Source organism: Brachyhypopomus gauderio, chromosome 7 (genome assembly GCF_052324685.1).
Source record: "Brachyhypopomus gauderio isolate BG-103 chromosome 7, BGAUD_0.2, whole genome shotgun sequence".
NCBI lineage: Eukaryota > Metazoa > Chordata > Actinopteri > Gymnotiformes > Hypopomidae > Brachyhypopomus > Brachyhypopomus gauderio.
The window spans coordinates 11,912,114-11,934,396 of NC_135217.1; the positions used below are offsets into that span (position 1 = coordinate 11,912,114).

Genomic DNA, 22,283 nt, shown 5'->3' on the forward strand with positions numbered 1-22,283 from the left:
ATCTGAACTGGCTGCATGGAGATGTGACTCATGCACATATCTGGTCTATTTAAAAGTCATTTTCCAGGATTTTTACACCCACACCAGTTTTAACATTTAAACCAGTGGGCCTAAGACCAAGCACACAGAGTCCAGAGTGAGGTGTGCTCTTCTGATTAGCATGTGATGGAGTTTTGTCTCACACACTCATTAGCATTTTTCCAGACTTCCCACCGTCTTTCTCGTGTCATCATCTGAGTGGTCTTTTTCTGAGATATGTCTGCAGGGTTGTTGCCATGGTGTTCATAGCCATCACCAGGGAAACCAGATCTCTTTTGAGCTATACTGTTACACAGTAATAGACTAACCAATGCTGATAATAGTGGCCGTGTGATCTTCACGCTTCACATAACGGACAATTGGAAGCCTGATACAATATATTGGGAGTAAGCAGGTGCATCTTAAATACAAATATCACATGCGCAATATATCTCTGGTTTCTCATGCTCAGTGATACAGAGAGGTAAGAAGAACAGGGCAGTTTCCATTCATGATAAAAGCTAAGATTTTAATGAGCGCAGACAAAACAAGTGAACTCTGGTGAAACACTCATCTTCACTGTTCAATCAACAGATTTATTTAGATGTGCATGGATCAGTGATCCATGAGAGATTACAGATGGTTAATTTTAAATGTTCTAAATGTTAAATGTTCTAAACCTAAAAAAATAAAATTTGGATACAGATGTACAGATGAAATATTTCTGTACAGTTTAAGTAGGGTCACTATATTTTGGTTTTCAAATAAAGAGTATAGAGGAGTCAAGTATTTTTTTTAATTTAGATGTGCAAGCCACATGTAGGAATCTAGTCTAACACAGATTCCCACACAAACTTACCACTTTGCATCTATTATTCTATCAAGATTTGTTTCTTAAAGCCTAAAAGGTTAAAAAATCAGTTGGGGTGAAAGTAATGGGACTGATGTATGTCAAATTATTTTGTCACACACAAGGCATCATACAAAAGATTATATAAACAAATATAAATATATGTTCATATATATGTACATATATAAATATATGTAAACATCATGTCTTCTCTCTTGCCACACACACAGAAGCAGCAACACATACTCCTGAGAAACTGACCAGTGGTTTCATGTAGGATGCGCACTTCATTGACTAGTTGTGGCAAGTTAGGACCTATAAAAATGGTCAAAGCAATGGAAGAACTGCTGCATGGTGTATGGTGACTGTACAAACATTTTTAATATTTTAGAAATCACAGATACATATAAAGTCTATCTCTCTCTCTAACTCTATATTTATATCTAGAGAGATAGAGAGAGTATTTATTGCAGCAAAGTACACACGGTTTCCAGAGAAAAGGGACATTTCAGACAGAAGTCCTTCATCAGCTGTGTAAGCAAAGTGCTTCTGGAGATCTCCTAAACCCTTGCATAGATTTAATACTGCTTAGTGCTTGTGCTGCTATAATTAATGCCTATGTGCTGTCCTTCAATCCTTCCTTTTCCAACAATTGGGAGAATTGGAAACCTCCTTCCTCCGTTGTAACTGGATCCCCCATCTGTCTGAGGCACTCCTTTATCAGCTCATCTTTGGAGGCCATTGCGTGGACATTTTCAAGAATGAAAAGTGAATATCACCCTGTGCACTAGCTCTTACTCTTTGCCCCTCCTTCCTGCTGGTGTACAGCCTTTGGAAGTTGGATCTTGAGTGGAGTGCCTCAGGCATTGTGGGAATTTTATGACCTTGTCAACAGCTTCTAGCTCTTCTCTTGGGCAGCCTACCATCCCTGCTGGGCATCTGCTGACTGGGAGGACATAGATGTTTATGGGTTTGATCTTGTTATTCATTTACATGACTCTCAAGGATCTGGCTTATCCCATGGAGGTTCTTGTATCTTGCTGTCCTTCTCATTTCTCCCTCACTGTTTCCAGGTGATCGGCGAATCCAATGGTTTTTTAAGCTGTCCTACAAGTATATTTTATGGCCTTGTGGTAGTTCAATTAACTTTGTCCTAATCACTTTCATCTAACTACACTTCTTCAGCCTGAATGCGATTAGATTGGATCACATTAGATTAGACCCCATTATTGTCATTGCACAGAGTACAATAAAATGGAAGAGTTCAAACTAAACTAATTTAAAATACCAAATAAAATAAAGCAAATGTATACATAAATATGCGGATACAAGAATGAAAATATATAAAATGTATATGATGAGAGCAGATGAAATATTGCACATTGGCTAAATTGCAGTAGCGCTATGTAAGTATATACACAAAGGTGCCATTCAGATGTGCAGTATTTCCATAACTGTCAGGGTGGTGGAAACTCTTCTTTGGTCTGTTTGACTGTGATATGAACCTAAAACATCCACCAGAGGGCAGCAGGTCAAACAGATGATGCCCAAGTTTTAATGGGACTTTCAATATGTTGAATGCTTTACTGAGGCTGCAAAACTTCATGATGATGACGTGTATAAAAAAACTCATAGAGTTCATATATGCTCATATAGCTCCGCTGGTGTTCAAGGGTTAGTGCTCTGTCAAAATCACTAATGATGGCATGTCCTGTAGATCTGCTCATCCTGTAGGCGAGCTGGTGTGGGATGAAGTTAGATCAGAGGATGGTTACGATGTGCTGCAGGACCAACCTCTTCAAACACTTCATGTTGACCAGCATGAGGGGTTGATGGATGATGCTGGGATGATGGATCTGGACGGGGCAGGTTGAAGATCTTTGTGAAGACCTTGCTCATGCACCCAGCTGTTGCATCAGGCCCGGACGTTTTGGCCAGTTTTTGCACTCTGAGCACACGCGTCTCTTTGTGCTCTCGCACTGTAGGAAGTGGCTGTTGAAGTCTGGTGGACGAGCTGTGTTTGTCTCTATTGCTTTCATAGCAAACAAAAAACAATTTAATTCCTCTGACAACAAGAAATCTGTTGACATCCGAGTGGGTGCTGGTTTTGTAAGTGGTAACGCGGTGGGTGCTCTTCTACACCTGTGGTGGGTTGCTGATGAAGTGGTCCTCAATCTTCCTCTTGTAGTCCTCCTTAGCATCCCTTCAGCCTTTTTTTTGGCTCTAGCAGTGCAGACAAAGGTTGTATCCAAACCTGGAGATGGTGTTACAGACATTGAGGGGAGTTTTGGCATCTAGGGTATACCTGGCTGTTATGTAACATGTGTAGTATAATAAAACAACATTATGTTAAACTTTATTAAAGCTAAAGGTAATTAAATGTATATCGTTGGTTAAAATATCGATAATCGAAAAAAAAATCGCAAATTCGCAAAAATCGAAAAAATTACTTTAGGTAAAGAGCAGTTTAACCAAAGAACAGTCTCTTGGTTGAACAACTCAAGAGTCGTAGCACGAGAGAAATCGCGGGCGGCGCTAATGTCCTACGTCACCGCATTACGGGAGCCAATTAGCTCCCAGAGATACGGCGCAAAATTTGAAAGTGATCCGGAAGCGACTAGGCTCTCGCTGGCAACAATGTTTTGTGTATTGGCTTGACACGTCGTTACACTGACAACTCGTTTTGATAATTTTGAGTAAAGCCCTATTATCTTTGTTTGGTAAGTGTAATTAAACATTTACTACTATTTAACATTTTAGGGTAACGGCAACGCATAAATAGAAACATTATTGCTCAATATCTTGTTAGCTAGATGCTAGATTTCAGTTAGTGAGCTACACGTACGGCTCTCCCTGTTTTGACACCAGTAACGCTAGCTATGCTACTTAGATAGTAACTAAACTAGCTACATAAATGCACATGTAGTTAGCTAGTAATTTAACCAGTTAAGTTAAATGTTGTCCGTTGTGCAATAGCTAAGTAGCTTGTTGTTTTAAAGCTAAAGTTTTAACCGTTAGCCAGTGAGTCACTCCATTACTTTGTGCTGACCGTTTGCCACCAGCCCACAGTGACCACTAGTGATGGACTAGTTGACGTACTCTTTATCGTTTAGTCATAATGTCAACCTAACATGTACACTGACCAGCATATTATCTTTAGAAATGTTGAAGTTCAAGTATGGAGGACACAGTAGCGTTAAAGATTTGGTCTCCGTGGATCCCATCACGAGCCGCTGTTCGCGACTCAATCAGTTGTTACAGGTACAAGTTGTCTGTTTGTAAACACTGTAGACTGTAACCAATGTGGATTGTTTATTAAAATTGGGCGAACAGTGGTTTAATTCAAATTCAGGTGTTTGTTTTTGTAGATACAGTGTTCAGTGACAAGCTTGTTGTAGCTCCATTAATTATAGATAATATTTTGCGGTATAGGGAAAGAGCGGTGTGTATGGATGTGCTGGAGTGAACGGGCTGACGAGAGAGAGCCTGCTGGACGCTCTGGTGTTGTTGTATAAGGAGTGCAGCTCTTCCGAGCTCATGAAGATCAAACATGTGGCCAACTTTGTCCACAAATGTAAGGCCTCTCTTCTGTTATGGATTTAATAAAAAGCCTTCCCAAGCTATAAAAAGTCTCCAGGCATATAATGAAGTGTTTTTTCATTGTCTTTTTCATAGTATTTGCAAGTTTTTTTCCCATTGTCAATACTGTAAGTAAATGTGTGCGTTCAAAGCCGTCTTGTGTTTAGTAAGGTTGCGGTTGTCGTTGTTTTCTGTCTGTGTGTTTGTCAGTCTCTGAAATCGTCACAGAGCTGCAGGAATTGCAGCCAGGGAAGAGGGATTTTGAAGTGAGGGGAGTCGTGGGGCGAGGGCGATTCGCTGAGGTGCAGGTGGTGAAGGAGAAAGCCACAGGGGACGTGTACGCCATGAAGGTCATGGAGAAGAACTACCTGTGTGCTAAGGACAACGTGAGTCACCATCGCACGAAATCAAATCAACTCCTCTTTCTCTCCTTCACCCACTTGCCATCCAGCATGTTTTCTGATCCCTGTCTGTCCTCTAGGTGGCGTTCTACGAGGAGGAGCGGGCCATCCTGGCCCTCAGCGCCAGCCCTTGGATTCCACAGCTGCAGCACGCCTTTCAAGATCAGGACAGTGTCTACCTGGTGAGTGACCACTTCTGAAGCTGCACGCACACTGCAGTCACACCTCCATAGTAGAGCTAAGCCAGGTCCACTCAGGAGGTTGGGTTGTGAATAATCATTTCAGGTTTTAGATCAGTGTATCTTGTTTTTAATAATCTGAATCAAATGAGTTCTTTTTTGGGTTGGACTTGTATTGTCCTTTTTTGGTAAACGGTGCTGTCAAATGATGCTACACAACAAAAAAAAAACATTTTAGTTGCTATACCTGCATGTCTTGTACAGAATGGAGACTGAACTGGACTGGAATTCTGTCCTGAAGGTCAGATTGTATGCCACAATGGTCTGTTACCAATGGCCGTCCCTTTGGTGCAAGTGCTCTTGGCAACGCCTCAGCCCTATCTGGGGGCTTTTAATGGACGTGGACCTAGAAGCATTAGTGACACAGCATTACCTCTGTGCGACTCATTTGAGTCGGGTCACACCGACCCAGAGAGAAAGGGAGAAAATGAAAGCTTTTAGTTCACTTATAAGAAAGTGAGGCAGAGAAATGGAGGACTGGAGCTTTCAATTCAGGTCTCAGAAACACACACACACACACACACACACACACAGATGGAGTAAGAGAGAGGCTACTGAATACATAGCTGAGGGAAGGACTAACGGGCCTTTCAGAACATTGTAGTCTCTGAGGCTTTATTATTCTTGCTTTTGTGTAACTGGTCTTGTTGTCCTACCCAAGTGTATTTTTAAACATGTAATTTAATTTATTATAACATATGAAAACGTATAATTTTCATTATCTGCTACATGTCCAGGATGTTTAGTCTATCATTAAGATTGGCTTCTCTTCCCTGGCCATACTCCTTATGTCCAGCAGAGGGACCCCTAACCATCTTTGCGCAAGTCTTGAAATTTAAATACTTGGATTCAGATGTGAGAAGGCATGATACCGGTTTTCCTCTTCCAGTCCGATAATACAGTCTTGCCTGTGAATGTCAACCGATAATGATACTGATGCAATATTTATTCATTTTAAACTTGTTGAGCTGTAGTTCAGTTGAGGTGTTTTGAGTGTGATGTATTGTATATGCTATGAATGTATATACAATATGTACGGATATGACATTTGTGTTTGGACGTGACAGATATTTAAATAAATTGTTTAATTATAAAAAAAAACAAAACAGAACAATTGGTGGTGTTGTGGCTGTAATATTACTGGAACAAAGAAACTGCTGCAAGCTGCTGAAGGGCAAAGTCCTACTGCCACCGCTTAGTCATTAACATACACACGACCCTACCTTAACGCCATTAACACCATTAACATACACACAACCCTACCTTAACACCATTAACATACACACAAACCTACCTTAACACCATTAACATTCACAACAACTCTACCTTAACACCATTAACATACACAACAACCCTACCTTAACACCATTAACATTCACAACAACTCTACCTTAACACCATTAACATACACAACAACCCTACCTTAACACCATTAACATTCACAATGAACCTACCTTAATGCCATTAACTTACACAACGACCCCACCTTAACACCATTAACATACACAACGACCCTACCTTAACGCCATTAACATACATAATTACCCTACCATAACACCATTAACAGACCACCTCATAAAGTTTTCTGCCTTAACTTCATTAACATACACAACAACCCCAACCTTAACGCCATTAACAGACCATCTCATTAGGTTTTTTGCCTTAACTCCATTAACATATACAACAATCCTGCCTTAACACCATTTACATAATGACCCTACCGTAACGCCATTAACAGACCACCTCATAAATCTATGTGCCTTAACGCCATTAACAGACCACCTCATAGTTATCTGCCTTAACACCATTAACAGACCTTAACACCATTAACATACATAATGACCCTAACTTAATGCCATTTACAGACCACCTTATAAAGTTATCTGCCTTAACACCATTAACAGACCGTAACTCTGTTGACAGATCTCCTCATAAAGTTATCTGCGTTAACGCCAGTAACAGACTGTAACTCTGTTGACAGATCTCCTCATAAAGTTATCTGCGTTAACGCCAGTAACAGACCGTAACTCTGTTGACAGATCTCCTCATAAAGTTATCTGCGTTAACGCCAGTAACAGACTGTAACTCTGTTGACAGATCTCCTCATAAAGTTATCTGCGTTAACGCCAGTAACAGACCGTAACTCTGTTGACAGATCTCCTCATAAAGTTATCTGCGTTAACACCAGTAACAGATCGTAACACCATTAGCATATATAATGACGCTACCTTATCGCCATTAACACACCACCTCATAAAGTTATCTGCCTTAACGCCATTAACAACTAAAAGCATGAGAACTGCAGCAAACGCACCAGTTACAATTCATTAGTGGCCACATAGTTTATAGAAAGTCTTCCAACTTGTGTTTCGAGACAATGGAATGCCCACATACAAAATTGTTGGGCTCTCAAATGCGTGTTCGTTCATAACATAACCAGTTCCAGATCCTGCATGATTGCCAGCACTTTGTTGGTAGAACGAGAGATGATGTGTATTGTTTTGGTTACTACCTTGGTTCTCAATTTTACTGTACTGTCTACTGTACAGTTTTACTGTACACGCTCTCTCTCTCTGCTCAAAATAGCTGCTTACACCTGATATTTACACAATAGTTTATCTTTTCACCTTATAATAGTTTTTCTTGTGAATTTCAATGGGAAATTGTTCTTCTACCTGCTACACACCAAATGCACACCAGACACCACATGAGCATCCAGAGAGAGGCTACCCGTACTACGAGTCACTCTTCACTTGAGCTCTGTGTAAATAACTTGACCTCTGATTATAAAGAGATAGCCAAAAAGAAATCTGGACAGTTAACTGAAGTTATCCTACCCTCCAGCATCTTATTCAAAATAAGTCCACCTTAACACTCAGCAGACTAACAGCAAACGGCACCCTGGTCCCCTTTTTCATGCAGTTTGAACATACTGTAGCTAATTAACTTCATGAGTTCAGAGATGGTGATTGCTTCAGTTATTTAATCCATTAGTTATTTTTCTTCTCCTGAAGAGTTTGTCAGGTTTCTCATGCTCTCTCCCTAACTCTGAACTTCCTTTTCTCCATGACCAATTTATTTAGAAGGACTAAATTAATAAAGAAATCACACCGTTGGTTGTGGATCCATGGCAGTGAAGTGTTCAAATGCTATTTCGTCTTGTTTAAGTGCTCTAGTAGGTGGATATACACATTACTGGATTATCAAAATTATTTCAGTGGAAATGAAGTGTATAGATACAAACCGGATTCCAAAAAAGTTGGGACACTAAACAAACAAATTGTGAATAAATGATTGCAATGATGTGTAGATGGCAAATTTAAATATTTTATTAATAATAGAACATAGATGACAGATCAAAAGTTTAATCTGAGTAAAATATGTTGATGCAAAATTTCATAGTGTCAACAAATCCCCAAAAAAGTTGGGACAAGTAGCAATAAGTGGCTGCAAAAAGGAAATTGAGCATATAATGAAGAGCTGGAAAACCAATTAACACTAATTAGGTCAATTGACAACATGATTGGGTATAAAAAGGGCTTCTCAGAGTGTCAATGTCTCTCTGAAGCCAAGATGGTAAGAGGATCACCAATTCCACCATTGTTGCGCAGAAAGATACCAGAAGGGCGTTACCCAGCATAAAATAGCAAAGACTTTTAAGTTATCATCATCAATCGTGCTTAACATCATCAAAAGATTCAGAAAATCTGGAACAATCGCTGTGCGTAAAACTCTACTGGATGCTTGTGATCTCCAGGCCCTTAAACATCACTGCACCTCAAACGGGAACGCCACTGTCAAGGAAGTAACAGAATGGGCTAAGGAATAGATCCAGAAAGCATTGTCAGTGAACACAATCCACCGGGCTATCCGCCGTTACCAGCTGAAACTCTACAGTGCAAAGAGGAAGCCATTTCTAAGCAAGCTCCACAAGCTCAGACGTTTGCACTGGGCCAGGAGACATTTAAAATGGAGTGTGGCAAAATGCAAGACTGTTCTGTGGTCAGATGAGTCACAATTTGAAGTTCTTTATGAAACACTGGGACGCCATGTCATCCGAACCAGAGAGGACAAAGATAATCCAAGTTGTTATCAACACTCCGTCCAGAAGCCTGCATCACTGAAGGTATGGGGTTGCATGAGTGCTTGTGGCATGGGCAGCTTGCATGTCTGGAAAGGCACCATTAATGCAGAGAGACCCTGCATTTTTCAACAAGATAATGCCAGACCACATTCTGCAGCAATCACAACATCATGGCTACGTAGGAGAAGATCCGGGTCCTGAAATGGCCAACCTGCAGTCCAGATCTTTCACCTACAGAGAACATTTGGTGCATCATAAAGAGGAAGGTGCGACAAAGACGGCCCAAGATGATTGAACAGTTAGAGGCCTATATTAGACATGAATGGGAGATTATTCCTATTTCTAAACTTGAGAAACTGTTTCTCCTCTGTCCCCAGACGTCTGTTGAGTGTTGTAAGAAGAAGGGGGGATACCACACAGTGGTAAAAATGGCCATGTCCCAACTTTTTTGGGATTTGTTGATGCCATGAAATTTTGTAACAACATATTTTTCCCTTAAAATGATACATTCTATTCTGAATAAAATATTAGATGTTGGCACCTCCACATCATTGCATTTAGTTTTTATTCACAATTTGTTTAGTGTCCCAACTCTTTTGGAATCCGGTTTGTATTTCCATCTGAACATAATAGTTTTGAATAATAATTGAGAAGAAAAGGTTGTAGTTAAAATACAGTGGTGTATACACTGTTCTCAAACAAGCCTGGCTGTTATCACGTGACTTGCTCAAACAAGCCTGGCTGTTATCATGTGACTTGCTCAAACAAGCCTGGCTGTTATCATGTGACCTGATGTTATTTTTTTCAGCCATATCTGATCCAACATTTTTCTGATTTGTGTGATTGGATCGGTGCTGTCTCTAGTTCAGATCTTCTTTCAGGCCTCTGCTTTGGGTGTGTGATCACATGGACGCGAGGAATCTATACTAGATTATATTTGTATTTAAGTCAATGAATGGTTTGTCCTTGCATAAGTGGATAAAAGATGCAGTTTCAGAATAACCTGGGGTAATCCTGAAATCTGTCTCTGGCTCCTGCCATCACAGGGCTCAGCGAGCTCGCACCATTCCACGTGGATTATTGGAACTGGTGCACTGATGACAGCTGAAGTGTCTAAATACGTTTCTGTGGGAGGAACAAACTGTGGTTGTGATGGGAGTCCTCAGTGTGACTGAGTGGACAGGGCTGTCAATTTAGATCAGTGATTTAATAGCCAGAGTGCAACGATGGAAAGCCTCTATATTAAAATATTGCGTAATCAAATGTTGGTAGGTAGTTTCACTTGTCTGGATTTGAATGTTAACTCCTCAAAGCCTGTGTATTTATTGGATGTGTGTGTGTGTCACAACACACATGCACGCATCCACTCTTAATACACCTGCCTATGGAAACACACACACACACACACAAGTTGTGTTTCTAAGAACCCCCTTCTCATTAGCAGTGGGGAGTGGTAAGATTTGGAAGGCTACAGGAGAAGAGCAGGATTCTCTTGAGGATAAGCACAAATAACAGGAACTGCACAGAAATGATTCCCTCATTCCAGCCCAACTCCCTCTCCTCAAGCAGATGCATAAAACCAGACCCACACACAGAAGAATTAATTTGTCTGTGTCTGAGTGTTGGGCTCAAAAGACCCTCACTACCTTGTTGCTAGGTAACATGGTTTAGAATGCTGTGGTTGCCGTTTATGGTCTGGCAGCTTTGCCTCCCATTCATGTGTGTGTGTGCGTGTGTGTGTGTGTGCGGATTTTTGCACATGTGTGCAAACATTCTTCACATAGCCTCAAAGCTTTTTATACAGCGTGTCTGTGTTCTAGCATTGGTGTGTATCTAAAGAGTGAGATAGGATACATGTGTTTCATGTATGTATACTACAACCCTTCAGTATGTTCATTCAGTAAGGCCATTGACCTAAACACAGGTATTTGTGAGTGTGAGTGATCTGAATCTGAATGTGTCCATCTGATGTGATGTGTAATCAGAGAGGCATCGTGCCAGACTGAATCAGACATTTCACATCTATCTGCACTCAGAAAGGTGCAAGCCATGCGGTGTCTGAGAATACTCTAGATCCCTAAGTTCAAATATGTAGTATGTGTATACATATGCATTCAGTGCACTTTTGTTTCTGTGTTTGAGTCTGTATGTCATTACAAAGTTGGTGTGTGTGTGTGTGTGTGTGTGTGTGTGTGTGTGTGTGTGTGTGTGTGTGTGTGTGTGTGTGTGTGTCATTTTTTTTGCAATGCGTGCGTAAACGGTTTTGGATATTATTTGATTGATTTTAGTAAATACGTAAGTTGGTCTGAATAAGGACGTCTGACAAATGCTGAAAATGGGATTGTGATAATTAAAGTGCTTGCACATGCACACTGGCTTGTGAGATAACCAATCCAAAGAGCACAAAGGCTGACTGCTTCCTCTTTATTGAACCTTTATCTTCAAATATCTTTATTTACCAGTAGAAAAATAGATTTCAGGATCAGAGTTTTGGTATGAGTCCATCTTAATAATTAGCTGTATACATTTTATTCTGTTAGATTTTAACCATGTCTGTCTGATGTGGTGCTCATGAAGAAACTCATTAAAAATTAAGAGAAGTACTTACAAGGGTAATTGTAATAGGTAGAGAAAGCATTAAGACATAACACAAAACAGAGAATTACGCCAAAATTGTATTAGTGCTTTATGAATTGTATTCCGTTGCTGCTGTTAATAGTCATTCAATTCTACTTTTTGCATTTGATACCTACAGTGGTGTCTGGCATTCATGTAATGTAATTTTTTTCTGTTCTGTCTTTTAAGCATGTCTTCATTGCTTTCACAGTTGTCTCAAGGTGCCATTTAAGCCAATTAGTTAATTGGCTAATTAGCATTTAATGGGGTAACTGTAAACAATTGTTCAGCTGCCTCTGTGTTCAGACCCGGGGTGATTAAGGCGTGATTGAACACGCTCTCCGTGGTCTCTAAGAGGTCTGGCCAGTGGGGCAGCTCGTTTTATTAGCGAGCACAGTGACGCTTTTCAGCAGCAGCCATCAGATATCAAATGGTGGGAGTTGCGGGACGGAAGCGCGGTGGTGCCGGTGTTCTGTCGGATTTTCCTACCTTGTCAATTTTCCTACCGTATCCGCTGGCAGCACGTATTTATAGACTAGTCTGTCGAATTTCCCTCCCTTGTCGAATTTTCCTACCGTGTCCGTTGGCATCGCGTATTTGTAGACGTATCTCTTAGTTTGTTTACCTTATGGAAACGTCTTAATGTAGCGCAAATCAGCGATTAAAAAGTAGTATTGTAGACATATCTCTTAGTTTGTTTACCTTATGGAAACGTCGTAATGTTGCGCAAATCAGCGTTTAAAAAGTAGGATGAGCTTTAAAATAAACGTTTTATTTTGCGTATTAATGTATTATTAATAATAATACAAGCAAATTGGATTGTTTACATCTTTGAATGAACATGTTTTTAGCCTGTGTGTCATTATAAACCAGCATTATTAAGTTCAACACTACAGGTAGTGTTACACGGTTAAAAAAACATTATAAATAGCGATAAAACATAAAAAAAGAACACGTTCACTTACTGCACTGATGTAGGAGTAAATGGCGTTGATTAAAACATTTTACACAACTAGTTAACTTAATGCACAGTTGAAAACATTGCAATTGCAAACAAAGGACTAAATAGTACTGCACTGTTGAAATTCGCTAGAAGGTAGGAAAAATCGATGGGTGTAGTAGGCGGCCACCAAAATAGTGACGTAAAGCGACTTGCGCATGCGCAGTAAGCCTTGGTATGAATTTTCGATGGGTAGGAAAAATCGACAGAACACCGGCCTCCACACCCGCCCCTCGCCACCGCCACCCCGCCCCTCGTCCTCCACACCCGCCCCTCGCCACCGCCACCCCGCCCCTCGTCCTCCACACCCGCCCCTCGCCACTGCCACCCCCGCCCCTTGTCCTCCCCACCCGCCCCTCATCCTCCACACCCGCCCCTCGCCACCGCCACCCCCGCCCCTCGCCACCGCCACCCCCGCCCCTCATCCTCCACACCCGCCCCTCATCCTCCACACCTTGGGGAGTTTGTACCCCTGCTGTGCTATAATCTGCCCCAAGTCAGCCCACAGTCCATGGTGTTATGCTGTGTCTGTGGCCACAGGTGATGGAGTACCTCCCAGGAGGTGATCTCATGGCTCTGCTGAACAGATACGAGGATCAGTTCGACGAGCCGATGGCTCAGTTTTACCTGGCTGAGTTAGTGCAGGCCATACATGCTGTTCACCAGATGGGATACGTGCACAGGTGAGAGATCCTTTATGTCAATGAATTATATGAATATAAGCCCCTCAGACTGGATTCAATCATAAACGAGTCTGAACCTTTTTCAATCAATCAACAACTTTTCCTATTAATAAGCATATTGGTGTTGTGACACATATTGAAAATTGTACATAGTACAAAGTGCTTTTACTGCCTTTTGCCCTTCAGCATGTGGTTCTATATCTGTGTCTCCCTCTCTCTCCCTCTCTCTCCCTCTCTCTCCCTCTCTCTCCCTCTCTCTCTCCCTCTCTCTCTCCCTCTCTCTCCCTCTCTCTCTCCCTCTCTCTCTCCCTCTCTCTCTCCCTCTCTCTCTCCCTCTCTCTCTCTCTCCCTCTCTCTCTCCCTCTCTCTCTCTCTCTCCCTCTCTCTCCCTCTCTCTCCCTCTCTCCCTCTCTCTGGTGGCAGAGATGTAAAGCCAGAGAATGTTCTTATTGACCGTACAGGACACATTAAGCTGGCAGACTTTGGTTCTGCTGCTAAACTGACTCCCAGTAAAACGGTAATCTCAGCCTCTAGTAATCAGAAATGTTGGAATGTTCTCTCATTGCTTTTTGGTGTTGATTATAATGGTTGTGATGAGTATAATAGTCTGGCTGATGGAACCGACTTTATGGTTCAGGTGGGCTCCTGCAGTCTTCCTGTGGGTACTCAGGACTTCCTAAGCCCAGAGGTCCTCTCATCCCTGAATGGGGGTCCTCAGAGCACCTACGGTCCTGAGTGTGACTGGTGGTCTCTGGGTGTCATCGCTTATGAGATGATCTACATGAAGTCACCTTTCGCCGACGGTACAACAGCCAGAACCATCAACAACATCATGAACTTCCGGGTAAGACCCAAATGATCTAGGTGTGTTTCACTCAGCCTGGACAAAGGAGTTCCACAGTTTCTTATTCACAGCAAGTACACTGCGAATGACTAGTCCCCTCTGCTCTGTTAGTTGTGTGATATTATTTTACAGGCTGTGTTATTCTTAAGATGGATCTTATTTTATTATTATTTTTGGACATGTGTTTTTCACAACGAGTGCATATATTGTGAGTGTTTATTGTGTGCGTTTCTTTTTCCCCTCCCAGCGCTACCTCAAGTTCCCAGAGGAACCCGCGTCCAGCTCGCAGTTTGTGGACCTGGTGCAGAGTTTACTCTGCGGGGCCCAGGAGCGGATAGGCTACGAGGGCCTGCGCTCTCACCCCTTCTTCTCCAGCATAGACTGGAGTGGCCTCAGATATGGTGAGACTCACCACTGCCTCCTAGATGCATTGTGCCTACGCTGTGGCATTTGCATGAATGGCTATTTCTTGATTTCAAGTCTAATGGAAGGATAAGGTTTTTTTGTTCATTTTAAAGATCAGACCCATAGTTAACAATAACAAGTCACAGGGTGTGAAATATGTCCTCAGGGTGTGAAACATGCTCTGTATCACCCTTGCTTTACCAGTACCTACAAGTGGGGAGCATCATACTTTCACCTCAGTGTTGAGTTGCACTAAAGTGAAATACAGAAGCTAGCATTGAAAATGGGAAGCATATGCACTATTGCTCTTGGCCATTCCTTGCTTTGAACCCCTAATGTCTTGTGTGCGATTTGTTCTTTAATGGGCTGTAATGGGTATATTTTGAGATGCAATGGGCTGTACTGTATACGCGTGTTTAGGCTTGTGTGTTTGTGCTTGTGTGTTTGTGCATGTTCATGTTCGTGTCGGTGCGCAAATTGCTGTGCAGATTAGCAGGGCAGTCTGAAGTTAAAGACTGAGACTCTGAGATTTAAGCAATTAAGCCTTAGGCACACAAGGCTGAGTGCATCTCCCATATCCTCTCCAAAATCAGTACAGCTGCAAAGAGACAGATGGACACATACATTTGGGCAGGTGCTCTTGTACACAGACTTCAGTGATGTGACAAACACACGTGAATGTGGTGTTAGGTCCTTGTTGCCCAAGGACTCTTACTGCTATAATGTCCTTGCCAGGCAGGGGATTGAACCCCAGTCCCCCACAGGAGAGCCAGCTTTGATATCTGGTAATATACCACCAATACATAATAATGCACATTCAAGCTGTTATACCATTGCCAATGGTATATTATTTGACATTACCTTTCAGTGTTAAATACGGTCATCTTTCAGCAGGCAAACCTACATAGCCTTCTCATACTGTGAGAATCCCCTGAGGGTTTGGGGTATTTCTCTAGTATTAGGCAGATTATGTAGCATGCAGGTGTTCCCGTGGGGGCATTCAGCCAGCATCTGTTTACACAATGCAACATTCTTTACACACACACACACACACACACACACACACACACACACACACACACACACACACACACGCACACACACACAGCTTTCATCAGGGTCATGCAGTATTTTTAAGGGGAAAATGAGCAGTTTTTAGATTCTCTGATCATTCTGATATAGAGTTCTGATCATATTAACATTTTCTCACTTACAAAATGAACCCAGACAACCCCCCCCCCCAACACATGCCACCACCACCACCTGATAAATTCAAATGGAATTGAACCAAGCTTGCTGGCTACCACACTGCATCCTCCCCACATAAAGCAGTAAGGACGATAACACCTGCTTACAGGAAGAAATCATGAGACTGTTATGGTTTTGAGGATATGATGGGTGCTTTAAATCAAGACAAACTACATTCGCAGGGTGTTCAAATACTTATTTTCCTCACTGTATGCATTTACCTGTTTGGATCTTTCTCCTCAAGGGTAGCAACCTGTCAGTAATATATCGGGGTGTTTACATTGATATGTACTGTTCCATCTAATGATTAACTGGTACAGTGCTAAACACGGGTCAGCCTGCAGTAGATAAGTACCAGGGTTGACCTCATGATTGAGGTTCCTGACAGTATACTACTATCAAGACTGCTTTGTTTTTTGCAGGCCAGAACATCCTGTAAAGGTGCAGTGATGAACATATCTTTAGTCTGGGGTCTTGTAAAATGGCTGTAGGCTCCTTTATATGACCACACGGTGCAGGCCTGCTATAAATCCTATCTTTGAGAAGCTGATGACACGCAGTTTTTCATCAGACTGCGTCATAGAGACCCTGCTGGTGTTTTGTGGTGTTAGGCAGTTATTGTCATTAGTGTGTGTCTTGCTTTCTGTTCCTGTCTGTAGCCTTTAACCTGAAACCTGTGTTTCCAGATGCAATTTGCCTGGGTTTGGAAAATGACATCATATGATTTTGGAGATTTTGGAGACACGTGATTTTTGTTCCTGTTTACACATAACATGATCTGACAGTGATTATTTTGGTCTGATGCACTGAGGGTTAAGCCTTTGATTTTTTTGAAAGCTGACATAGTGAGATCAGTAATGTACGGCATAATATAACTCACCTGTGTGGCTTCCTGTGATTTAGTACTTCAAAAGTATTTTTCAGGCATCTTCTGTTCATCCGGATCAAGACACATCAGAGTGCCTTAAAAAGGTCTGCAGCCCCCAAACTGCTTGATTATGGTTATAACTACCTGGATCTTAGCCAAAAAAGCATGCATTATGCGTATTTATTCAGATTGTTCGAAATACTTCTGAATTAAATTTCACATGCAGGCATTAAGTACTACCATTAATTAAATAATCCGAGTCACTTTTCAGGACTGAATAACAGAAGTGCTCGTTTGCCTACAACTGCATTGTTTTTTTTTTCCTGTGGTGAAAAACGTGATGAATAGCCCTTGTACACAAATGTAATGGCGAATGTCACGTATGTCATCTAAGCGGCGCTCAGAGTTGTTAATGTTCAGTGTACATGTATATGAGTATGATTTCATGCACACATCGTTACTTCTAATGCTGAGGGCCTCTCACGTTGTTTAGATGTATAATGAAGGAGCTATTATTGAACACAAGGATGTGGGGTTTGGTGTGTGTGTGTGTATGTGTGTGTGTGTGTGTGTGTGTGTGTGTGTGTGTGTGTGTGTGTGTGTGTGTGTGTGTGAGCGCGTGAGTGTGAGTGTGTGTGTGAGCGCGTGAGTGTGTGTGAGCGTGTGTGTGTGTGTAATGTGCGCGGGGGGTGTGATGTTCTTGTTGGTGGTTGAAAGTAAAATATAGTATCAAAGAAATATAGCAAATAAATTCATTTAGGCAAGTTCATTAATTTTTAAAAATAAATATAATTGCCTAAAAGTATCTTGGTTTATTAAAATCATTTAAAGCAACTAAAGCTGCGATATCTGCAATGTGTGATATTCCCAGCAGGTGACATGGAGACATGCTGCTCCCTGTCAACTGCATATTAAAGTGTAATGGCATGTACTGGTCATATTGAGTAGACCAGTCCTAGAACGTGTGTGTGTGTGTGTGTGTGTGTGTGTGTGTGTGTGTGTGTGTAACTTGTCTGAGTTGGGTTCATACTACTGTAGTTAAAGTAATTACATCATGTTTATACACCATGATTCTGCAGCTTGGACTTCAGGTTCTGGTGATTTGTGCAGGAATAAAGACAGCGTTGTCGTTTCAGAGGGAGAGTGAAATGTCTGGGGCTCATCACAGCTAGGAATAAGTTTAGGATATATCAGTTAACCCACACCAACTGGAGCCTCACAGTAAAATACCTTTTCCCTTAATTCCTTGTTAGAGTAGCACACATATCCTCAAATTAATAAATATCTTGTGGTAACTATAGTGACTGCTTTAAGTATATGGCTCTTGTGATGCAACTTGTGCAACTTGACTGAAACTGTCTGAAAACTAAAGTTCAAATGATCACTTGTGAGCAAGGCCACAGTCAGTTCAGGAGTAATAATTCATGAACCGATTTTCTAAGAGCTGGTTTCACTTCCAACAGTATTAATGTGTTTTCTGTTTATTATAGAATTGAATCATGTTATGGTAACCTGCTCTTATACAAAAATGATCTCCTGTTTACAAAAATGTGCTGCTGTTGGTGTGTGTGTGTGTGTGTGTGTGTGTGTGTGTGTGTGTGTGTGTGTGTGTGTGTGTGTGTGTGTGTGTGTGTGTGTGTGACTTGTGTCAGGGTGAGAATGATACGATGATATCAAAATGAAGAATTCCTTATTGACCTCAGTGTGCAATTGAACAGTCAGCTGCCACACAGCTGACACGAGTCCAGTGGGGTGTGTGTGTGTGTGTGTGTGTGTGTGTGTGTGTGTGTGTGTGTGTGTGTGTGTGTGTGTGTACTGGAATTTTTCACATTAAAATTATACAGAGAGATAACTGCCTTCTAGCGTAGGACAAGGGGTATGTATGTATTGGCTGTATATTTGTCTGCATTTGTACGTCTAGTGTGTGTATGCGTTTTGTGTAGATCAGTGTGTGAGTGTGCAAATGAATGTGTTATGTCTGTGTATTTGTGTGCAGATCCAGCGCTTGGTTTAGGCTGTGACTCAGACTGATGAGCTGAGGCTGCTGCAGTGATGGAGAGAGAAAGGGTGTGTGTGTGTGTGTGTGTGTGTGTGTGTGTGTGTGTGTGTGTGTGTGTGTGTGTGTGTGTGTGTGAGAGAGGGAGAGAGAGAGAGAGTGTGTATGAGTGTGTGTGCGCGATTGAGTGAGGGAGAAAGAGTGGAAGAGGGAGGGAGTGAGTTACTGCACTAGAACCTCATCACTGAGATCCTCTCTCCCTCCCTCCCTCCCTACTTCCTTCTCTCTCTCTCTCTCTCTCCCTCTCCGCGCTGTTTTCATCTCCTTCCTTGCTCACTGCCTGTCTCTCTCGCTCCCTCCCCTCTCTCTCTCTCTCTCTCTCTCTCTCTCTCTCTCTCTCTCTCTCTCTCTCTCTCTCTCTCTCTCTCTCTCTCTCTCTCTCTCTCATACCCCCCACTCTGCCCTCCTCTCCAGCCGTCCCTCCCTTCGTTCCCGCGCTCCGTGCTGAAGATGACACGTCTAATTTTGAGGAGCCGGAGAGGGCCCCTCGCCGTGCCCCCGCTGCCCAGCGAGACCCCCTGCGCCCGGGCTTCCAGGGGCAAGACTTGCCCTTTCTAGGCTGGTTCTTCAGCCGGGCCCTAACTGCACTGGCCAAATCGGAGTGAGTACCTGCATACGCATGCAAGCGCGCGCACACACACAGCTGCTCACTGTCATATCAGAGAGAACCGCTTTACCAGCGCAGTCACAGCCGCTAGGTTGCCGCCGAGAAGGCGGCGGGATCGCCACGGCGACTGTCACCAGGCAACATTGTAGGTGAGTGTCAGTCTTGCTGTATCCATGCAGATGTTGCTCCCTGGCAGCAGTGGTCTCAGCTGTTTATTGCTTCCTCTTCCGTTTTTCACGTTTCTCTCTCGCTCCGTCTGTTGTGATGAATGGGAATTGTGAGTGCTGAGTAGGAAATTAACAAAACACAAACTGTGTGTGTATGAAACTGAGTGCTGATCCTTTCAAACTGCTCATCTGGTATTTAATTAATTTGTTATTCACGCAAATGCAGCAGCCTGGGAATCCCCGTGTGTCTGTGTGTGTGTGTGTGTGTGTGTGTGTGTGTGTGTGTGTGTGTGTGTGTGTGTGTGTGTGTGTAAGTGGAAAGTCCTCACAAACATTTTGAAGCAGATTGTTCTTTGTCTTTGCTGCAGTGCTGTTGAGTGGACGGTTGTTTTTGTAGACATGTGTGCTGCGTTTGTTGCTGGTTTGGTGTGTTTGGTATGCGTGTGCACACCTCTGTGCTTGTCTGCGCAGGTGTCCACATATGCACAGCAGTTGGGATGTATGTTTACACAAGTGTTTGTATGCGCGCGTGGGTAATCTGATACATTTTTTTTAATCGGTTGTTTTCTGTGATGTTGGAGGTTAGTGTGGTTTGGGTGAGTGAAGCAGATCTGAGATCAGCACAAAGACGCAATGTTCTGGCTGCTTTATGTGACAGAATGCTCCTCTATTGCTCTGTGTGGCTATACAGCAGAGAGGGCAAGAAAAGGCTGAATGGATGACTACTGGGGGAGGAAACGAGAGAGAGAGGAGCAGAGAGAAGATGTGAATGGCAATAGCGCTATAAGAAACGCTAAACCTTGACTGAGAGAAAGAATGTATTTCTATGGTAACCAGAGGGAGTTTCCTCCTCAGCTCACTCACTCTCTTTTTCTCTCTCTCTCTAGCCCTCTCTGCCTCTTTCTCTCTCTCTCTCTCTCTCTCTCTCTCTCTCTCTCTCTCTCTCTCTCTCTCTCTCTCTCTCTCTCTCTCTCTAGCCTAGCCCTTTTTCTCTAGCCTTCTCTCTCTCTCCTCCCTCTCTCTCTCCCCCCTCTCCCTCTCTCTCATCTTCCCCTTTTCTCTGCATGTGTTCTTCCCAATCACTCTTGTTGTTTTGCTTGACTTCCCCTCGTTGTCATACACATTACATGTTGCCCTAATGCAGAAACACATAATCACATTTGCCTTGTTGGCTTCTGGCCTCTTCTGCAACCTCCTTTTGGCACTGAAGTAGAGGGCAGATTAATAGCCCACTGAATGCAGAATAAGTAGAATATATAAATGGGAGTGCTTCTCTCTCTCTCTCTCTCTCTCTCTCTCTCTCTCTCTCTCTCTCTCTCTCTCTCTCTCTCTCTCCCCACTCTCTCTCTCTGTCTTTCTGTCTGTCTCTCTCTCTTTCTCTCCCACTCTCTCTCTCTGTCTGTCTGTCTGTCTCTCTCTCTCTCTCTCTCTCTCTCTCTCTCTCCCTCTCTCTCTCTCTCTCTCTCTCCCCACTCTCTCTCTCTGTCTTTCTGTCTGTCTCTCTCTCTTTCTCTCCCACTCTCTCTCTCTGTCTGTCTGTCTGTCTGTCTCTCTCTCTCTCTCTCTCTCTGCCTCTCTCTGCCTTTTCTGTGTTTTTATATGTGGTTCATTCGAGCATCCACTTTTAATGAGTGCAGTCTACCGCATAAAGGACTAATGAGGACTGCAGTCCATCTTTACCGATAGAAAGACAGGCAGCTTGCATCTCCACCACCTGATGCGCGTGTGTGTGTGTGTGTGTCTTGGATTGTGTGTGCAGTAGGTGTACGTTCTGTGCTGAGCTTTAATAGCCTTCTGCCCCTTGCTTCTATAAACAACAACAGACTCATGCGCAGACACCCGTTCCCCACTCTCCCAACCACACACCCACAGATTCTCATGCACCACACAGCCTGTCCTGTGTCAATAGAAATCAAACAAAACCCGTCTCTGTCTTTAATGTATTGTGGCTGATCTGGAATCAGTGGGATGACCCAAGACTTACACGCAATTGCTGTGCGGTGTGCGCGCACAAGCTCAGTGTCGTGACTTCCTGCTGAACATACACCATATGCCTAGAACACCCCCCTCCTTCCCACATGCTACATAACGCACTGTAGCTGCTGCTCCCTCCACATGTTTGACCGAGTCTAGTCGACTCACGTCTATTCGGTGTCGTTTGCGTGAGGCAAGAGCTGTTGTCTGTCTACTCACGCATGAGCTGAGATCAGAGGCACATAAAAGTTGTGATTTTTCTCGTGGCGTGCGCTCCTGTGAGGCGTACGACGCTACGGTGCACGCGGGATTAGCTGGTTCTGGAGACAAATTAAGTGCTGAAGGGCTGTTGGAGAATTTCACTCGCTCACACTGCAGGATATGAGCTTGTGAAAATTCAGTTTTATTTTTACGAAATCTCTCAGTGATTGCTGTCTCCCTATGTCTCTCTGTTTCTCTCTGTCTGTCTGTCTCTTTCTCTGCCTGTCTGTCTCTCTCTGCCTGTCTGTCTCTCTTTCTGTCTCTGTCTGTCTCTCTCTGCAATCCTGCAACCCCCCCCCCCCCCCCCCTTACCGTAAAAATAGCTTTCTAGTGTGAATGATGAAATAAATTATTTTAATCTTGTCTCCTTTCTTTCTGCCTCT

The 22,283-nt window shown here is 42.8% G+C and overlaps 1 protein-coding gene across 1 annotated transcript in view; it reads left to right on the forward strand.

Moving 5' to 3' along the window:
* Positions 1-3,438: 3,438 nt before the first annotated feature.
* The window catches only part of cita (citron rho-interacting serine/threonine kinase a), a 68,150-nt gene continuing 49,305 nt past the window's right edge, over positions 3,439-22,283 (forward strand). Inside the window, 10 exon segments of the mRNA XM_077011739.1 lie at positions 3,439-3,588; positions 4,029-4,129; positions 4,301-4,442; positions 4,658-4,833; positions 4,929-5,030; positions 13,328-13,470; positions 13,894-13,987; positions 14,108-14,314; positions 14,562-14,715; positions 19,306-19,492. Coding sequence (XP_076867854.1) covers positions 4,031-4,129; positions 4,301-4,442; positions 4,658-4,833; positions 4,929-5,030; positions 13,328-13,470; positions 13,894-13,987; positions 14,108-14,314; positions 14,562-14,715; positions 19,306-19,492 — 1,304 coding nt within the window. The 5' untranslated portion in view covers positions 3,439-3,588; positions 4,029-4,030.